At 38.6% G+C, this 16,104-nt stretch overlaps 1 protein-coding gene and 5 non-coding genes across 6 annotated transcripts in view; all 6 read left to right on the top strand.

Moving 5' to 3' along the window:
- The window catches only part of LOC140238557 (rho guanine nucleotide exchange factor 10-like), a 119,226-nt gene extending 114,179 nt beyond the window's left edge, over positions 1–5,047 (top strand). Inside the window, exons 19-24 of the mRNA XM_072318459.1 lie at positions 170–501; positions 1,109–1,260; positions 1,890–2,032; positions 2,963–3,134; positions 3,579–3,851; positions 4,623–5,047. Coding sequence (XP_072174560.1) covers positions 170–501; positions 1,109–1,260; positions 1,890–2,032; positions 2,963–3,134; positions 3,579–3,851; positions 4,623–5,047 — 1,497 coding nt within the window. The remainder of the gene's footprint in view (positions 1–169; positions 502–1,108; positions 1,261–1,889; positions 2,033–2,962; positions 3,135–3,578; positions 3,852–4,622) is intronic.
- Positions 5,048–11,045: 5,998 nt separating this feature from the next.
- On the top strand, positions 11,046–11,120 carry Trnaa-agc (transfer RNA alanine (anticodon AGC)). Its single transcript has one exon. It is a non-coding gene; the product is annotated as a tRNA-Ala (tRNA).
- A 251-nt stretch (positions 11,121–11,371) lies between these two features.
- Positions 11,372–11,446, top strand: Trnaa-agc (transfer RNA alanine (anticodon AGC)). The gene has a single exon. It is a non-coding gene; the product is annotated as a tRNA-Ala (tRNA).
- A 251-nt stretch (positions 11,447–11,697) lies between these two features.
- On the top strand, positions 11,698–11,772 carry Trnaa-agc (transfer RNA alanine (anticodon AGC)). Its single transcript has one exon. It is a non-coding gene; the product is annotated as a tRNA-Ala (tRNA).
- Positions 11,773–12,023: 251 nt separating this feature from the next.
- Positions 12,024–12,098, top strand: Trnaa-agc (transfer RNA alanine (anticodon AGC)). Its single transcript has one exon. It is a non-coding gene; the product is annotated as a tRNA-Ala (tRNA).
- Positions 12,099–12,349: 251 nt separating this feature from the next.
- On the top strand, positions 12,350–12,424 carry Trnaa-agc (transfer RNA alanine (anticodon AGC)). Its single transcript has one exon. It is a non-coding gene; the product is annotated as a tRNA-Ala (tRNA).
- Positions 12,425–16,104: the final 3,680 nt, after the last annotated feature.

Here is a 16,104-nt window from a genome sequence, read left to right as displayed (position 1 = left end):
GCGATCTTGTTCATGGTTGGTTCATAAATGCCTGCCACCACGGTCATAGGGGAGAAATGGCTTGATTTGAATGCATCATAAAAGTTACCAGGTCATGACAGTACAAGTCCAGTGCATATATAGGGATTTCAGATTAAGTCAGTCTTCAAATTTTTGCTCTATCCAATAGTTCCAGTGCTCTGTGCTGTGCCCACTGGAGCAGCCAGGGCACCGCAGCCGCCGGAAAGGCATCCTGCAGAACGAGGGGGCCCGTAACTGCCTTTGGGTGTGCAGCTCGGACCAGAAGTCCTGCCACGTCAGCCTGGTGGGCTTCCTGCCCCCCTCCCCCCAGGTCCTGGAGACCTTCGAGGCCACGGAGGGCCGGGTCCTGTGCATGGAGTGCGTGCCGGGTTGGAGCCGGCAGGGGCCCGGGACCAACTTTCTGAACCTGAAGGAGAGCGAGCGCAAGGGGGACTACTGCTTCACCCGACACACCGTCTGGATGGGCACTGAGTCTGGCAGGTGAGGGACTCGGAGATGGGATGATGTTTGGGGTTCTGTGTGTTTGTGTGTGTGTGTGTGTGTGTGTGTTTGTGTTTGGGCACAGGTGTTTGTTTGTATGGAGGTGTATGTGAAGGTGCTGGTATTTGTTTTCTACACGTGTTTGTAATGTGTGTGTGTGTGTGTGTGTGTTTGTGTTTGTATGTGTCAAGGTGTTTGTGTGTTTGTGTGACAGGATGTTTATGTTTGTGTGTATCCAGGTGTTTGTGTTTGTGTGACTATGTGTTTGTTTTTGTGTGTATCTAGGTGATTGTTTGTATCAGTCGTTTGTGTTTGTATATGTCTAGGTGTTTCTGTTTGTGTGGGTCCAGGCATTTCTTGGGTAATTTGTACATGCATGTGTCCAGGTGTTTGTGTGTGTGTGTGTGTGTGTGTGTCTGTGTTTGTTCGCATGTGTGTGCATTGGGTTTCTTTTTTGCTTCAATAGTCATGCTTGGTTTCACATACAATCCCAAACACTGACTTACAGTTAGAAATAGGGAATAGACACAATGCATGTAAATAATTTTTTTTTGAGAGTTCTTCAACTTTGTATCAAACGGTTGTACAAAAATTGTATCTTTTGCAGGGTACTAATCTACCGAATCAACCAATCAGACAAGAGCACCCCGCTGGCTACCTTCAAGGCTCTGCACCCCATTACAGCGATTCAGTACCTCAACAACCGAGTCTTCATCTCCCTTGACAACGGATCAGTACTCATCTACGTCAGGTCATCAGGTGAGAGAAAAAAAAAAGGGAATGAAAAGAAACTGAAAAACGAGCCCCTGACATGATACTCTTGAAATAGACACTCTAATGGTGCTTGTCTAATTATAACTTAGAGCAACCACCTACCATGATACTGTTCTCATATGTTGTAAATGCATTAGAAGCGATGTAAAACAACCCTGTCCAATCTTTTGAGAAATCGTTCATCCCATTAAACTCCAGGTATGCAGTGTATATATTTCTGTTCTCGAAAAGATAACATTCGAGCGAACTTATACAGAATTTTGTACGTACATGTATGCAACATTTTCTTGAAATGTCTGTGGTAGTTCTCACTAATCTACAGATTAAAATTGCTTCCCTCTTTTGCTCATTACAGTTCAATGAAATCACTCTCACTCTCCTTGGATGATAAAAAATTCAAAGCTATGCTTTCAGCTCAACCCTTGTCTTTCACAGATAGCTGATAAGGACATAGTTTGGGTTTCTTGCAAGTATGGCCATTACATGCTGATAGGGACAGTTTTCGTTTTCTTGCAAGTATGGACATTACACGCTCGTAGGGACAGATTTTCATTTTCTTGCATGTATGGACATTATTTCAGTTTCGTAAATGAAATAATTTTGATGATTCGCAGAGGGAGAATGGAAGGTGAAGGAACCACGAGTCTCTCTGTTGGGCGAGGGCGCTGTAACTTGTCTTCTTGCCGTCAGGAATGACATGTGGTGTGGCTGTGAAAACAAAGTCCACATCATAGACACAGAAAGTGAATTCAAGCAGGTAAGTTGTACATGTGTGGACCCCCAGAAACACCTAGACATATACAAACACAAACAGGTAAGTTCTGAAAAAAATCATAGGTGGATGAGTAGGTTTACAGCATCCTGCACCTTTGTCATCACACAAGGGGTGAAAAAGGGAGGGGGTTATTCCAAGAAGAATACAGATAGCTTAAAAGGATGGTACAGTATTGGTGGAGATGAAAATTGGGCTTTAACTTTTTTGCGAGATACCGAGAAAACACTTATGAAATAGTACAGAGCATGCCATTTTAAGAGGAATTCAAAGTTTATTTGATGAAAATCGGGTTTGGAATAGCTGAAACATCCAAAAACAAAGTAAAACAAAACGATCATAATAAAATGTGGATCCCACACTTTATTAGGATCACTCTTTTTTGGATATCTCAGCCATTTCAAAATCAATTTTCATCAAATAAACGTTGAAATCCTCATGGAATTACATTGTACATGCTCTTTCATATTTCATGAGAGGTTTCTCACTATCTCACCAAAAAATGATAAAAACCTGAAGTTAAGTCTCAACCAAACCTATACAATCCCTTTAAGGCAAGCCATAGTGCATGAAGTATAATTTACTAGCACCAAAAATGAAATTAAAAAGTTCTGTATTTGATAACTGGGCCTCAAAAAAAAAAATTTAGGAGCCAATGTGGGCCTCGCTTCTTGGGAAAAAAATGGAAGTGTAGTGCTAAAGGATTAATCCTGAAGCATTGTAGGAGTGATGTTTTTAGCACTAGCTCTTCCATCAAGTATCAGTGACTTCTTTAATGTCTTCTTTTGTTTTGGTCTGTCATGATGCCAGTGATGAAAAGTTAAGACATGCCTGCAACATCAGAGTTAAGCGAGAGAGGAATCTTAAAACATTTAATGACGATGCCACTCTGTTTCCATGGCTACCAAAACACAGATCAGCTTCGAGGCCCACGACCCCAGCATCGTTGTCCGGCAGATGGTGGTCGCCGGCGTTGGCGTGTGGGTGTCGTTCACGGCTTGCGACAGCATCCGACTCTTCCACACGGAGACAATGGAGCTGCTGCAGGACATCAGTGTGGGAAGCCCCATTGGTCGCATGGTGGCAAGTGAGTGGGCCTAGGGTTCAAATCCCCACTGCACCTTTGCTAATTCTGAGTCAGTTCTGGCACTCGGCCATAACATGTCCAGCTGTCGTACATATATGCAGTTAATTCTCTCCCCAAACTTGGCTGTGGAATGAGTGTTATAGGACAACCACAGTTAGGCCCTATAGTACTACTGTCCCATATATCACTTATCGTGTTATCAATAGGATCAAGAGGATTATGTCATTCTTATGTATTGACAATACCACTGTCCCCCATAAAGGTTGTTGTGTTGTCAATAGGATCAAGAGAATTATGTAATTCATACTTATTATCAGTTTGAAACATTCCTATCTGCTGGTGAAACATGTCATTTTCAGTGTTGTGTGGAATCATCAGTGTCATGTGATCCAAAGTCAAATGTTTTCACCCCCCCCCCCCCCCTTCCCCTTTTTCTTCTATCAGGCTTGACGCCCCGGGCCCAGGCCAGCCTCCATGTCACCTCGCCAGTCCATGTCACCACACTCCTTGCCTGCTACGGCTCCCTCTGGGTGGGCACCAACACAGGCATCCTCGTCAACTTCCCCCTGCCCCGGCTGGAGGGCGTACCACTGGTCAACGGGCCAGCCATGGTCTCCTACCACACCCACAAAGGACCGGTGAGGATGCTGATCGCCATGGAGCTGAACCGCACCAACGACCGCGTCCTCTTCTCCTCCAGGGAGGATGATGAAGAGAGTGAGTGAGGCTGTTTTGTTGGGTGTTGTCTAGAAAACAGTTTGGAAGAACAGATGACATAGCAAGTGATGGTGATGATGATGATGATGATGATGATGATGATTATTAATAGGATGGTGGTTTGTTTAATGATGATGTTTACTAGAGTGATGATGGTTTTGATAATAGTGATGATGGTTATTATAAGAATAATGATAGTGATGACTGTAACTGGAATGAGGATGGTTTGTATAATGATAATGACGATGATTAAACATGATGATGGTTTGTATAGTGATGATGATGATCATGAGCAGAGTTATTGAAGCTTGTACAGTGATGATGATGATGATGATACTAGTGAAGATAAAAATGATGGTGGCTTATTTAATGATGATGATGATGATTAGAATGATGATAGTTTATGTGGTGATGATACTAATGATGATAACAATAGTAGCGAATGAAGAAAAAAAAAGTTGTGACATAAGGAAATATTAAGGGGATAGTGTTATCCTTGTTGCAAATGAAAAAAAAAATTATTCATTAAGTTGTGTGAGATGATGTTGATAACAGTTGATGTAATGTAAGTTGATACAAGTGATACTAATAAAAATCTTGATGCTGGTGATCACTACATTAAATTGATAGCTCTTGTAAGCAAAGTTAGTGTGAAGTCATAGCTATTTCATACACTTCCCTTACACTCCTGCAAGGTATCTATCTTATCTGGCAGTCCTGTTGTTGTAGTGAAGATCTTCCCAATTTCATCTCTGCTCCTAACACAAACAGGCGAAGCATCTCGGTCACTCTCAGACCTCAGCACCCCGTCCAGCCGGCTCAAGTCGGGAAGCCAGACGGCCGATCTTGTCAACAACGCCATGTCGCCGATGACGGACTACCTCAACCTCACCTTTAACAACGATCGCAACAACCAGTCGGCGGCATCGGCGGCTTCCGCGACCAGTGGGGGCCATGCACCGACAGGAGCTGTGTCCAGCGGCAACGGCAACGAGCCCAGGAATGAGGTGGACGGTACAGCCGAGGGAGGGCGCCCCGCAAGGCTGGGGTCGGCCAGCGAGATGGAGGTGTCGGCGAACGTGACGAGCACAACATCACTGGTGATCAGCGGCGGGGAGGGGCACGACTACCTGATGCAGGTCGGAGAGAATGTGCCGCGAGAAGCCAAGCTATTAATGTGGCAGGTGTCCAATTAACCCTCTGCATCTCCCATCCCCTCGAGCTATTGGACCCAAACCCTCATCTGTATCCCTGCCCACCGTGAGATTACGTGTATTCTAGGATTCAGAAAGCATCGATAACCAACGAGTCTTAGAGGAAAGTCAAGATGAAATAAACACCAGCAGTAACATTGTGATATCCTTCTCTTTAACAATTGAGGAAGATTCGCGAAAATGATTATGAAGTGCTGTGTTCATGGATTGTCCGCAATCATGGACACTTATATTCATTGAACATTGATTGTGTACTGCTTACATCGCAAGTTCCATGTTTAAAGCATCAAATTTAGTTTTTATATAGAATTTGTTCATTCCAGCCAACTCTTTTGCAGTTCCGTATTTGCTGAGCTCCAAAGGTTGAATCTGCCGCCATGATGTTGTTAACATAATGATGGAGATAAAGATATGTCATGGGAATTTTACTCATCACGAATTATAAACTCTGATATGCAATGTTTAGTACAGTAAGCAAACAATTTTGAAAATCATCGGTGAGTACTGGGTACAGTGCCCACACCCTTGACTATTTCGACACGAGAGGAATCTGGGTGTGAAGAGATTTTCAATATGTTCATCTGCCCAACCACAACACTAACATGCATCTGAGAAGTTGACAAGTTTGGATGCAATGGAATTTGTTGTATATGAAATGATCCTTCCCACCCCAGTTTGTCTTTTTCTTTTTACATGTAAGAAAAGACGTGAAGGTGTTATCGGGTTTTTCGACTCGTTGAAGTGCAGAGATTTTATAGCAATGCCATGTGTACGATGTTAAAGCTCTGAAATATGTTAGAGTATCAAATGTGTAAATACATTAACCCTTTCATGGTTGGAGACTGCAGAAGTTTTTTGAGACTTTTTAAAACTGAATTGATGTTATTATATTTCATGTGTTTTCTGTTTTGCTTCTTAAACTTCTATGTTGAACAAAAAAGCAGCAAGATTAAGTGAAATGTTGTACTGATGTTCATATATTTGTCATTTCTGCTTTTTTTTTTTTATGTATTGAACATTAACTTTTTGCTTGTGGTATTTGTTTGCTCTTGGTTTCTTGAGCTATTCTTGCCCAATCAGGAGCCTAAAATGGTTCCAGTGAGACAAAATGTAAAGCCTATAGTATCAATAGTAAAAAAAAACTTGATAACAGGTTTTCATTTGGATGTACATTGGTAGGGGTTAGCATGGAAGATTTTTAGGATATTAACCAATTTAGGGATGTTGACCATACCGTAAGCTATGCAATGCTATGTCAGCCGGTGACAGATTTAATGTAGGAAATCCAACCTTTTAAGATATAGCTGTCAGAAGTTTTTAGAGTGTGAAATGAAATGCATTGATTTACAATTAAGTAATATGTCAGCATGTACTATGATTCTGCAGTTTCATATGTGGCTGTACCTGATGAAGTTCAGCTGTAGACGTAGGAAGAACTATAGCAAAGCCAATTTTACAGAGAAACAGTTAATTTGGTTGAATCTTGGATAAATTTCTCACTGATGATTGTAGAACTTGGTGACTAGAACACGGTTGTGATTATTTCTCACTACAAAGTTAAGTTTTCAGAACAATTGTCAAAGTAAGAGATTTTACCACCTATAAAAAAAAAGCAGCTGTAGTTGATAGATTCTTGTTATTTCTTTTCATGTGGCTTTGGTGTTGTAGTGATTATTGAAAGGTAGTTCAGTATTCCACATGATCAGTGTATTACAATAGGTAGTTGCTAGTAGGCTGCAGAGCAGTGCTGTTATTGTCAGTACTATTTTAGTCAATTTTAGAACTCGTAGACCAGAGCACTATAGACTGCCTCAAATAATTTAAGACATTTTTCATATCATTCCAATTTACAAATGACAATACGTTAACTTGGGAAACTGTAATCTTTTTAGACATGTTGAAGCAATTCAGCTGATTCGTATGTGAGTGTGTGTGTTTTTCTTTTGGTGGGGGGGGGATGAAATATTTTACTGTCAGTTTTTTTTTGCTGTACTCATAGCTGTAAAAAAAAAAATCTACACAAATCGTTTGTTGTTATTATTGTTATAAAGATGTTTCGGAGAAAACTACATTTTGATCCAGCAGTGATTGAGGGTAATTCAATTTCTCTAAAATTCTCATAATCATTCAATTTTTTCTTACTGATCCAGCTCAGCCTGTGTGAATTAAATTTACTGGGTATGTTCAATTTATTATTAAAGTACTTATTTTTTTTTTCTCCTGATTTTTTGCAATCTAATATGTGACACTCTCATCTATGGTGCAATCTTATTGTGATGTAAACAGAAATTTAAGGGCATGATAAGATGATGAAATTTGAATGCTGGGGTAGTGTAAGAGCAGATATTGTACATATTGTGCAGGACACAATGCAATTTATACCAAAGAGTTTTAGGTTAATGAATGTAAACCCTGAAAGTTGTGAACAACAGAAGGTGAAAACTTAAAACATCGAATATTTTTTTTTTCTTTAGGCCTACACTCAAAGCAGTTATGCACATCAGAAAGTCTTTGTAAAGATTTACATTGTAGCAATCAAGTTAACTTTGTTGAGTTTTGCCTGTCAGCTGACACAATATGATTTGTTGGTATTCATGCTAAGTATTTGTGGCATCCTGTATACATAAAGAGAGAGGGGGCCAAGATTGGTATATTGACTCGATGGTACTTTTATATACAAATTGTATATTTGTATTATTTCGTAGGTCATTCTTGTTATGATTCGAATGTTGCATGATGTTTTCATAGAAGAGCTTACATGATTTCTTTCTGCTTCCTTTTTATTTTATTTTTTAAAGCCTCATGAAGATAGTACTCGTATGATTGTTTGTTGATCACTGTAAAGCCTGGGGAATGGATGCTACTTTTAACTGTGCACTGGACACAAGATTTCATGTGGAAGTCTCTTTGGTGTAGGGGATTTGACCAGTGGGAGGGGGGAAAAAAAAACCCACAAGAATATGCCCCTGACACTTGGTCTTTTGACAAAGCTTTCGCTAATTACTTTGTAACAACAGAGGAAGTCATTCAGAGAAAGATGATCTGAATCAGCTAGACTATTATCTCGCCCGCAGGTGTCAGATTGGACGTTTGGCGTGCCACAGCAATGACCAAATAAATGCTTCCGAAAAGTTCCCAAAGTAATAACTCAAGCAGATTCTCTGGAGTGGAGGTAGAGGTCACCTCCTCGCCTTCTAAAACTTGTAACATTCTCCCACTTTTCTCTCTTTTTCCCCTTTTTTTATGAGTGTAATCTGGAAATTGTAAAGTCCATATCCCATTGTGATGAATGAATTATTGGTTGCTGTAACAATGAGTGTAACAGTCAGAATCCAATTCTTACTTCAAAACTCCACTACTGCAAACATATATGGCCAAAAGTCTGTCACATTTCAATGTTGTTGATATTTTTATAAAAGATAAAACAACATACATGTATCAAATGTTCTTGTGCAACATTGTCCAAAGATATGTTCTTTGTGAATTTAAGAACTATTAGGTATCATTGTGTTGTTAGTTTTGTTTTCTGCCATCTTTATTCACATGAATGGATCTCGACCAAAATTAGCTCAGTGCAAGGATTTATGACAAAAGCATGAGTAAAGCTAGCAATATGTCTTGTGCGGGTAAACATCGATTTGTATTTGAAAGCTGAAATTATATGAGAAATGTTCTTCAGGGTGTATGATGACTGAATGCAAAGCATAAACAGTGATATTACAACATTACATGATCCTTTATCATTTCCTCAAGGAAAAAAAAAATACAGGTTGTATTTGTTTGGTAGTTGGACCTTCACTTGGGTGCCTGGTACATGACCAGTTTGTTGAAGTTGGATAATATATAAGATGGTACTTAACTGATTAAAACTATCTTGTATCTGTATGTGAACCTGAACTTGATTAGACTCGGTTTTATCTATAAGAATCAATACATGAATGCCTGCAGAGTTTCTGAAAACGATTATTCAAGTACCAGTGTGGTATGAGTTGTAAACAGTTCTCTCCCATTATAACAAACATAGTTATAAACAAAATTTTGGTTACAACAAAGTAACAATTCAGGCCTCAAAATTATCAGCTATATATCTTTGTGTACTTTATTTGTTCGGTTAAAATGAAATTTTGATATTACAAAAGAAATATGTGGTGCTCCTTGCGTTTTCTTGTTCGTCCATTTCCCCCCAGTCCACCTATACTGCCTGTTGTTTTTTGTGCAAACATTAATGGATGGTACATTGCAGCTTACAACGAAAATGAACATGAATTTATTTTTTATCATTTATGAGAAGAAGGTATCAAGAGATCTATGCTGTACAACTGTACGTCATTGGCACAGAGTGGTATGTGATTGTGAAGAATGAGCTCTTAGATTTTGAAGATTATTTTATATTTTTTTAGTGTATACTTTCTATGTTTGTGGTGGTTAATGCATGCCTGTAATACATGTGTACAGCTGTATTATTTTTTTGAGAAGTGAAACAGGTTTGAAAAGGATGCAAAAGCTATTGGCAGTAAGAAAGAATTGTACATTATTATTGTCTTCTTGTGTTTTCTCATTGATGATGTTAATTTTGCTGTGTGGATATACAGTAATTTGTCCATCATATTTGCGCTTCAATTTGTTCAGATTGTGCAGCACAGATCAAAAGAATATGATTTTGATGATGATGTTAAATCCATATTCCTTAAATCCATACCCCCCCCCCCCCAATATTCACCTTCAAATGGATATCAGAAAGTGTAGAGGAATTACTGCTATAAATCGTAGACAGGGCACAGCAATTTTCTGGGATGGCAAAATGACACAAGCCGCTGCAAATATTGGACTATTACACAAGGGTAGTAAAAAGTTGGTGCTTGTGCAGCAACTTCATGCTTTCATAGCGACCACAGAGGGCATTTGTATGCTCGGTACTATTTGGACTCCTTCAAATACGGTGTCAAAGTGACCCATGAGGATGATGAAAGTGAGCATATGAATATATTCTCGACAATGTGTAGTTTTTAAAAGATTCTGTATTTTTTATGGTTTATCTGTGATTATGATGTGGCAGGTCATTGTATTCATGTTGGAATATTCACGACGGGAGGAGCGTATGTTTAAGATTGGTGCAAGTTGTCAAATCGCAATCAAAATGCCAGATGTTGTATTCTTGCTTTGCAGCGTTATAAAAAGGAGGAAAAAAAAAAAGAAGGAATTTAGAGATTATTTATCCTGTGAATCATTGATATGATATAATGGTTTAGACGGTGTTATGTACAATCTACCACCCTGTATGCATTTTGTAGCTTGCAATTCACAAAGGGGAGAAAAAGAATGAGAGTTTTATTATGTTTCTTGAAAGAAATTAGTTTCTTTTTATCTTTTTTGTGACGTAAAAAAGAAATATCATTATCAATATTGTAGATACGATGTAGATTGGAAGTACCTGTACAAATTGATATCCCTACAAAAAAGTGGAATGGACTTTGTAAAAAATTGATATGCTTCAGATAAAAAGAATGTGGAAAGGAGGGAAATAACTGGAAATAAAAAATGTATGTCATGATTATTATGTGTGTGCGTGTGTGTAGATGTAACACGAAAGAGAAACAAATGCCAAAATACAGTATCAACGGCATAACGTCATGTAATATACGAGCTAGTAAAAATCCGAAGGATATCTTCTTTTCTAAAATCAAGCCTGTTGTATTTTCTTTGTATTTGTTTGTTTTTTTTTTCTTCATCCGAGTTCAGCAGTCACAGTGGAGTGTTTTGAGTGTTGTGCTGATGGGGAAGGGGGGGGGGAGAGGGAGTGATATAATAGAGAGATGCAGAGAGATTTAAAGATATATATATATATATATATATATAGAGAGAGAGAGAGAGAGAGAGAGAGAGAGAGAGAGAGAAATACAGAGAGAAATAAACATAGAGACTCAGAGAGATAGAGATATGTATGTGTATAGAGAGATACCGTGAAAAATATAGACACTAGGGCTTTCTATAGCTCAGTCGGTAGAGCACCGGTCTAGCAATCCGGAGGTCTCGGGTTCGAATCCCGATGGAATCCCATTTTCTTTGCTCACTTTTCCACTAATAATTTATATTCTTTCTGGTCAGTTTATTCTGTCTTTATTTGTTACAAACTCAAAAAGCTGCATCACTTCGGTGATCCCTCGCATTTATCCCCAAGTTGAATTATCCTTCGGGTTTATGCCAGGTTCAAGTGTGTGCGTGTGTGTCACACACAAACACACTGCTATAGCTTCTGACCACCCGAGCATTGAGAATTAAGGGTTTCTGGGACGAACACTGCACTAGGGCTTTCTATAGCTCAGTCGGTAGAGCACCGGTCTAGCAATCCGGAGGTCTCGGGTTCGAATCCCGATGGAATCCCATTTTCTTTGCTCACTTTTCCACTAATAATTTATATTCTTTCTGGTCAGTTTATTCTGTCTTTATTTGTTACAAACTCAAAAAGCTGCATCACTTCGGTGATCCCTCGCATTTATCCCCAAGTTGAATTATCCTTCGGGTTTATGCCAGGTTCAAGTGTGTGCGTGTGTGTCACACACAAACACACTGCTATAGCTTCTGACCACCCGAGCATTGAGAATTAAGGGTTTCTGGGACGAACACTGCACTAGGGCTTTCTATAGCTCAGTCGGTAGAGCACCGGTCTAGCAATCCGGAGGTCTCGGGTTCGAATCCCGATGGAATCCCATTTTCTTTGCTCACTTTTCCACTAATAATTTATATTCTTTCTGGTCAGTTTATTCTGTCTTTATTTGTTACAAACTCAAAAAGCTGCATCACTTCGGTGATCCCTCGCATTTATCCCCAAGTTGAATTATCCTTCGGGTTTATGCCAGGTTCAAGTGTGTGCGTGTGTGTCACACACAAACACACTGCTATAGCTTCTGACCACCCGAGCATTGAGAATTAAGGGTTTCTGGGACGAACACTGCACTAGGGCTTTCTATAGCTCAGTCGGTAGAGCACCGGTCTAGCAATCCGGAGGTCTCGGGTTCGAATCCCGATGGAATCCCATTTTCTTTGCTCACTTTTCCACTAATAATTTATATTCTTTCTGGTCAGTTTATTCTGTCTTTATTTGTTACAAACTCAAAAAGCTGCATCACTTCGGTGATCCCTCGCATTTATCCCCAAGTTGAATTATCCTTCGGGTTTATGCCAGGTTCAAGTGTGTGCGTGTGTGTCACACACAAACACACTGCTATAGCTTCTGACCACCCGAGCATTGAGAATTAAGGGTTTCTGGGACGAACACTGCACTAGGGCTTTCTATAGCTCAGTCGGTAGAGCACCGGTCTAGCAATCCGGAGGTCTCGGGTTCGAATCCCGATGGAATCCCATTTTCTTTGCTCACTTTTCCACTAAAAATATAGACAGTGAAATATATATATATATATAGAGAGAGAGAGAGAGAGATACAGAGAGAAATAAACAAAGACTCAGAGAGATAGAGATATGTATAGAGAGATACAGCAAAAAATAAAAAGTGATATATATAGATATATATATATAGAGAGAGAGATACAGAGAAATATATATATATATGTATTCATATATAGAGAGAGAGATACAAAGAGAAATAAAGACATAAAGATTCATATAGAGAAACACAGAGGGAAAGAAAGATGGAGAGAGAAATAAAGATACAGAGATATATAGAGAGAGATACACAGAGATATAAAGATAGAGAAATAAGGAGATACATATATGAATAAAGATAGAGAAAGAGAGTGGGTCAGTGTCTTTGACCCTTTTATGACCACTCCTTCAAATGGCATTCTACATCTTATGCAGGTCAGTTGCTGTTGGTACTGACATTGTTAAAAAAATATTCAATCACAGGATGATAGTCTCTGTGTGAGCATGTGAATAATATGGAAAGCCATAGAGCAACAAAATTGTTAGTAAAATTTAACAGGAATATTAAAAAGAAAACATATTTTAAAAAATGACAACTATGTCAGTGATTGGGAATTAAATTTGATAGTATTTTCATATCCTACGTATCTTTCCTTGACTTCTCTATAAAAGTTGTTTTATATTAAACTTGTCTTAATTGCCTTCATTCCAATGAGACACCTTTTATCATACTGTAAAATGAGGAAAGTATGAGTGCATTTTAATTTTGCGAATTTCGCGAGAGCCAAGATTCGCAAAATAAAAATGCATGCGAAGGCTCTTGTTTACACTGTTTGCATTGAATGCCAGAGGCACTTTGCGAAATTTCATGCCATGAAAAAGGCCGTCGGCTCCAATTCGTAAAAATTACATGCTGCTGAAATATAATGTTTTACAGTATCATAAATGAGTTAAGTAGTGACCAAAGTTCTTACAATCCATCTATAAAATGGTCCAATTTCAGCATATTCAGAACCAGTAAATACAAGAACACACAGATTTGCTTTACTTGTGTATTTATATGGATGTTTTATTTGACAGTTTATTTACATGCAATGCTGCCAATGTTCCCCACATCCACCCAAAGGGTGCCTATCATGTGCAAAAGATCAATGAAATATCAAGTAATGAAGATACACTGCAGTATGTGGTAGTCCAAGTATGCAGTCATTAACACTTCATCTCCTCACTCACTCTACGGTAGTTCGATCCCCAAGAAACCTCTGCCAAAGTCAATAAGCAACCCCAATCATAACAAGGTTGTCGGGACCGCCAATTTTACCTTGTTACAATCAGTACAATGTACCTTGTTGCAAACATACCTACAAAAAAACAAAAAACAAAAAAACAAGACCAGCAATCCTGTAATGGAAAATTGTTACAAGTGGTACCCAGTTGTAAGTGAAGTTGTTACGATGAGGTTTCCAAGTATAATGCATTTCTCAAAGCAATGTCAGTGTAGAATACCAGTCAAAAGTAAAATTATGAGTGATAGTTACAACTATCAAGGGGAGTCTATCTGTACCTTGTTAATACATTATCAAAGGATAGAAAATACTCAGTTGAAGGGATATTTCTTCACACTAACTCACTTGCCCTTCTATTACCCCCCCCCCCCCCACAAACACAAACAAACAGGTAGACAAACCAAATGCAAAGCTAGAATGGCATTGCACATACTTCTCTTGGTGGTACAATATATGCTAGACTGCACCTTTAAAGGTTAGGCATTTTCATGCTTTTGAAAGACAGAGAATTGTTCATAATGGACTGCATAGATATATAATATGAAGACCAATAATAATAGTAATAATAATAATACCATGTAATTGCCTTAACAGCAACACAAGGGTTTAATGAAACTCAAACACTTGGGTACAGTGGTAATGACCTCGTTCAGTTACAGAGCATCCATTACGGTACAAATTTTCAATCGCTACCTTAAAATACACATAGAATGAAGTCAGTTTGAATGTTTGTGGCAGTGCATTTTTTTTTTTGCCAATGCCATTTTTGTTTTAATGTTTTGGAAGACCTAAACAGTTGAAAGCTCTATTACACATTCGGTAGTTTCTACTTCACCAGCCAACTGGTCAAGAGTTGCTCAGAACGGTTAACTCCTCATCTTTCATAAAACACCTGGACCTTGTTGCATAGAACTTTAGAAGTTAAGATCAAACCTAAGCCAGGAAATCAAATATAGGTCTCTGAATACTCAATTCTGATTGGCCAATACTGGACTTATGTTGGATTGCATTTTATTTATTTTTAAAGGGATCATACAGTTTTGGTTGAGACCTAATTTCATGTTTCTAACATTTTTTGGTGAAATAATGAGAAACCTCTTTATGAAATATGAAAGAGCATGTAATTCTATGAGGAATTCAACATTTATTTGATGAAAATTGGTTTTGAAATGGCTGAGATATTAAAAAAAGAGTGATTCTAATAAAGTGTGGGACCCACACTTTATTACGATCGTTTTGTTTTCCTTTGTTTTTGGATGTTTCAGTCATTCCAAACCCGATTTTCATCAAACAAACTTTGAATTCCTCTTAAAATGGTATGCCCTGTTCTATATCATAAGTGTTTTCTTGATATCTCACAAAAAGTTAAAAGCCCCATTCTCATCTCAACTAATACTGTACCATCCCTTTACAGGGCCCTGATCATTGTCATACAGCAAAATTAAAATAAAATTTTTACTCCCATTGAAGAATGCATACAGGGCAACCTCATAGTGAGGATCTAAAAACAATGACAATTACCTTGTTATATCGTGTTGCTCACCATATCATGGTACATAAACAAGGAAATACAAAGAGTTGACACCTGCAAATTCACCTTGCTATATGAGGGCTTTGTTGTATCCCACCGCTTTATGACAACGTTCCACTATACTCTAGAATGCCTACAGACAACGAAATAAATCAACTAAACAGATCATCTAAATGTGAAGGGGATTCTTCATGATCAAACATTAAAAACTGTCAGGGAAGAAAACAAAATGAGAAGAGCACAAAAATCCATCAAGATTTAAAGTTACCCCCACAGTCGTAAAGCAGTACATTTGGACTTTAGCTGCTGTTTTTACAATGTCTTTCTGAATATGTGTGATCACTTTTGAGTACCTACAGTGTAGTAACAGTGAGTACACCACAGGCCATGTGCACAATGAAACAAATGTACACAATCACACAATTCGAAATTTTGTGAAAAACAAAAAAACAACAATCCAACAGAAATCAAAGTGCCCTATTTTTCATTTACAATTTTGTATATACCTGTAATATACATCATATACAAGTATTCATGCAGATTTCTTTACTCCAGAAAACTTGCACAGACAGAATTGGCATGTATTCCATAATCTCTTCCCTCGTTCTTTACTGTGTGGCAAACCTCGCACAACATCGCAGGCCATGTCTCTTTAGCCGAACAAAAGACATGTTGTGCTCGCCACCATCAACAGTTCCAAAATGTTTATACAACAATTATATAGCACTGAACCAGGTTGCGACCACAAGCGGCTAATCTTGGCCCAATTATTCTGGAGTACGTTGATGTTGGGCTGATAACGAACCAGGCAAAGATATACTGTAAAACGAGGAATGTTCTTT

Source organism: Diadema setosum, chromosome 15 (assembly GCF_964275005.1).
Source record: "Diadema setosum chromosome 15, eeDiaSeto1, whole genome shotgun sequence".
In the NCBI taxonomy this organism is placed as follows: domain Eukaryota; kingdom Metazoa; phylum Echinodermata; class Echinoidea; order Diadematoida; family Diadematidae; genus Diadema; species Diadema setosum.
This window is presented reverse-complemented; position numbering and strand designations above follow the sequence as displayed.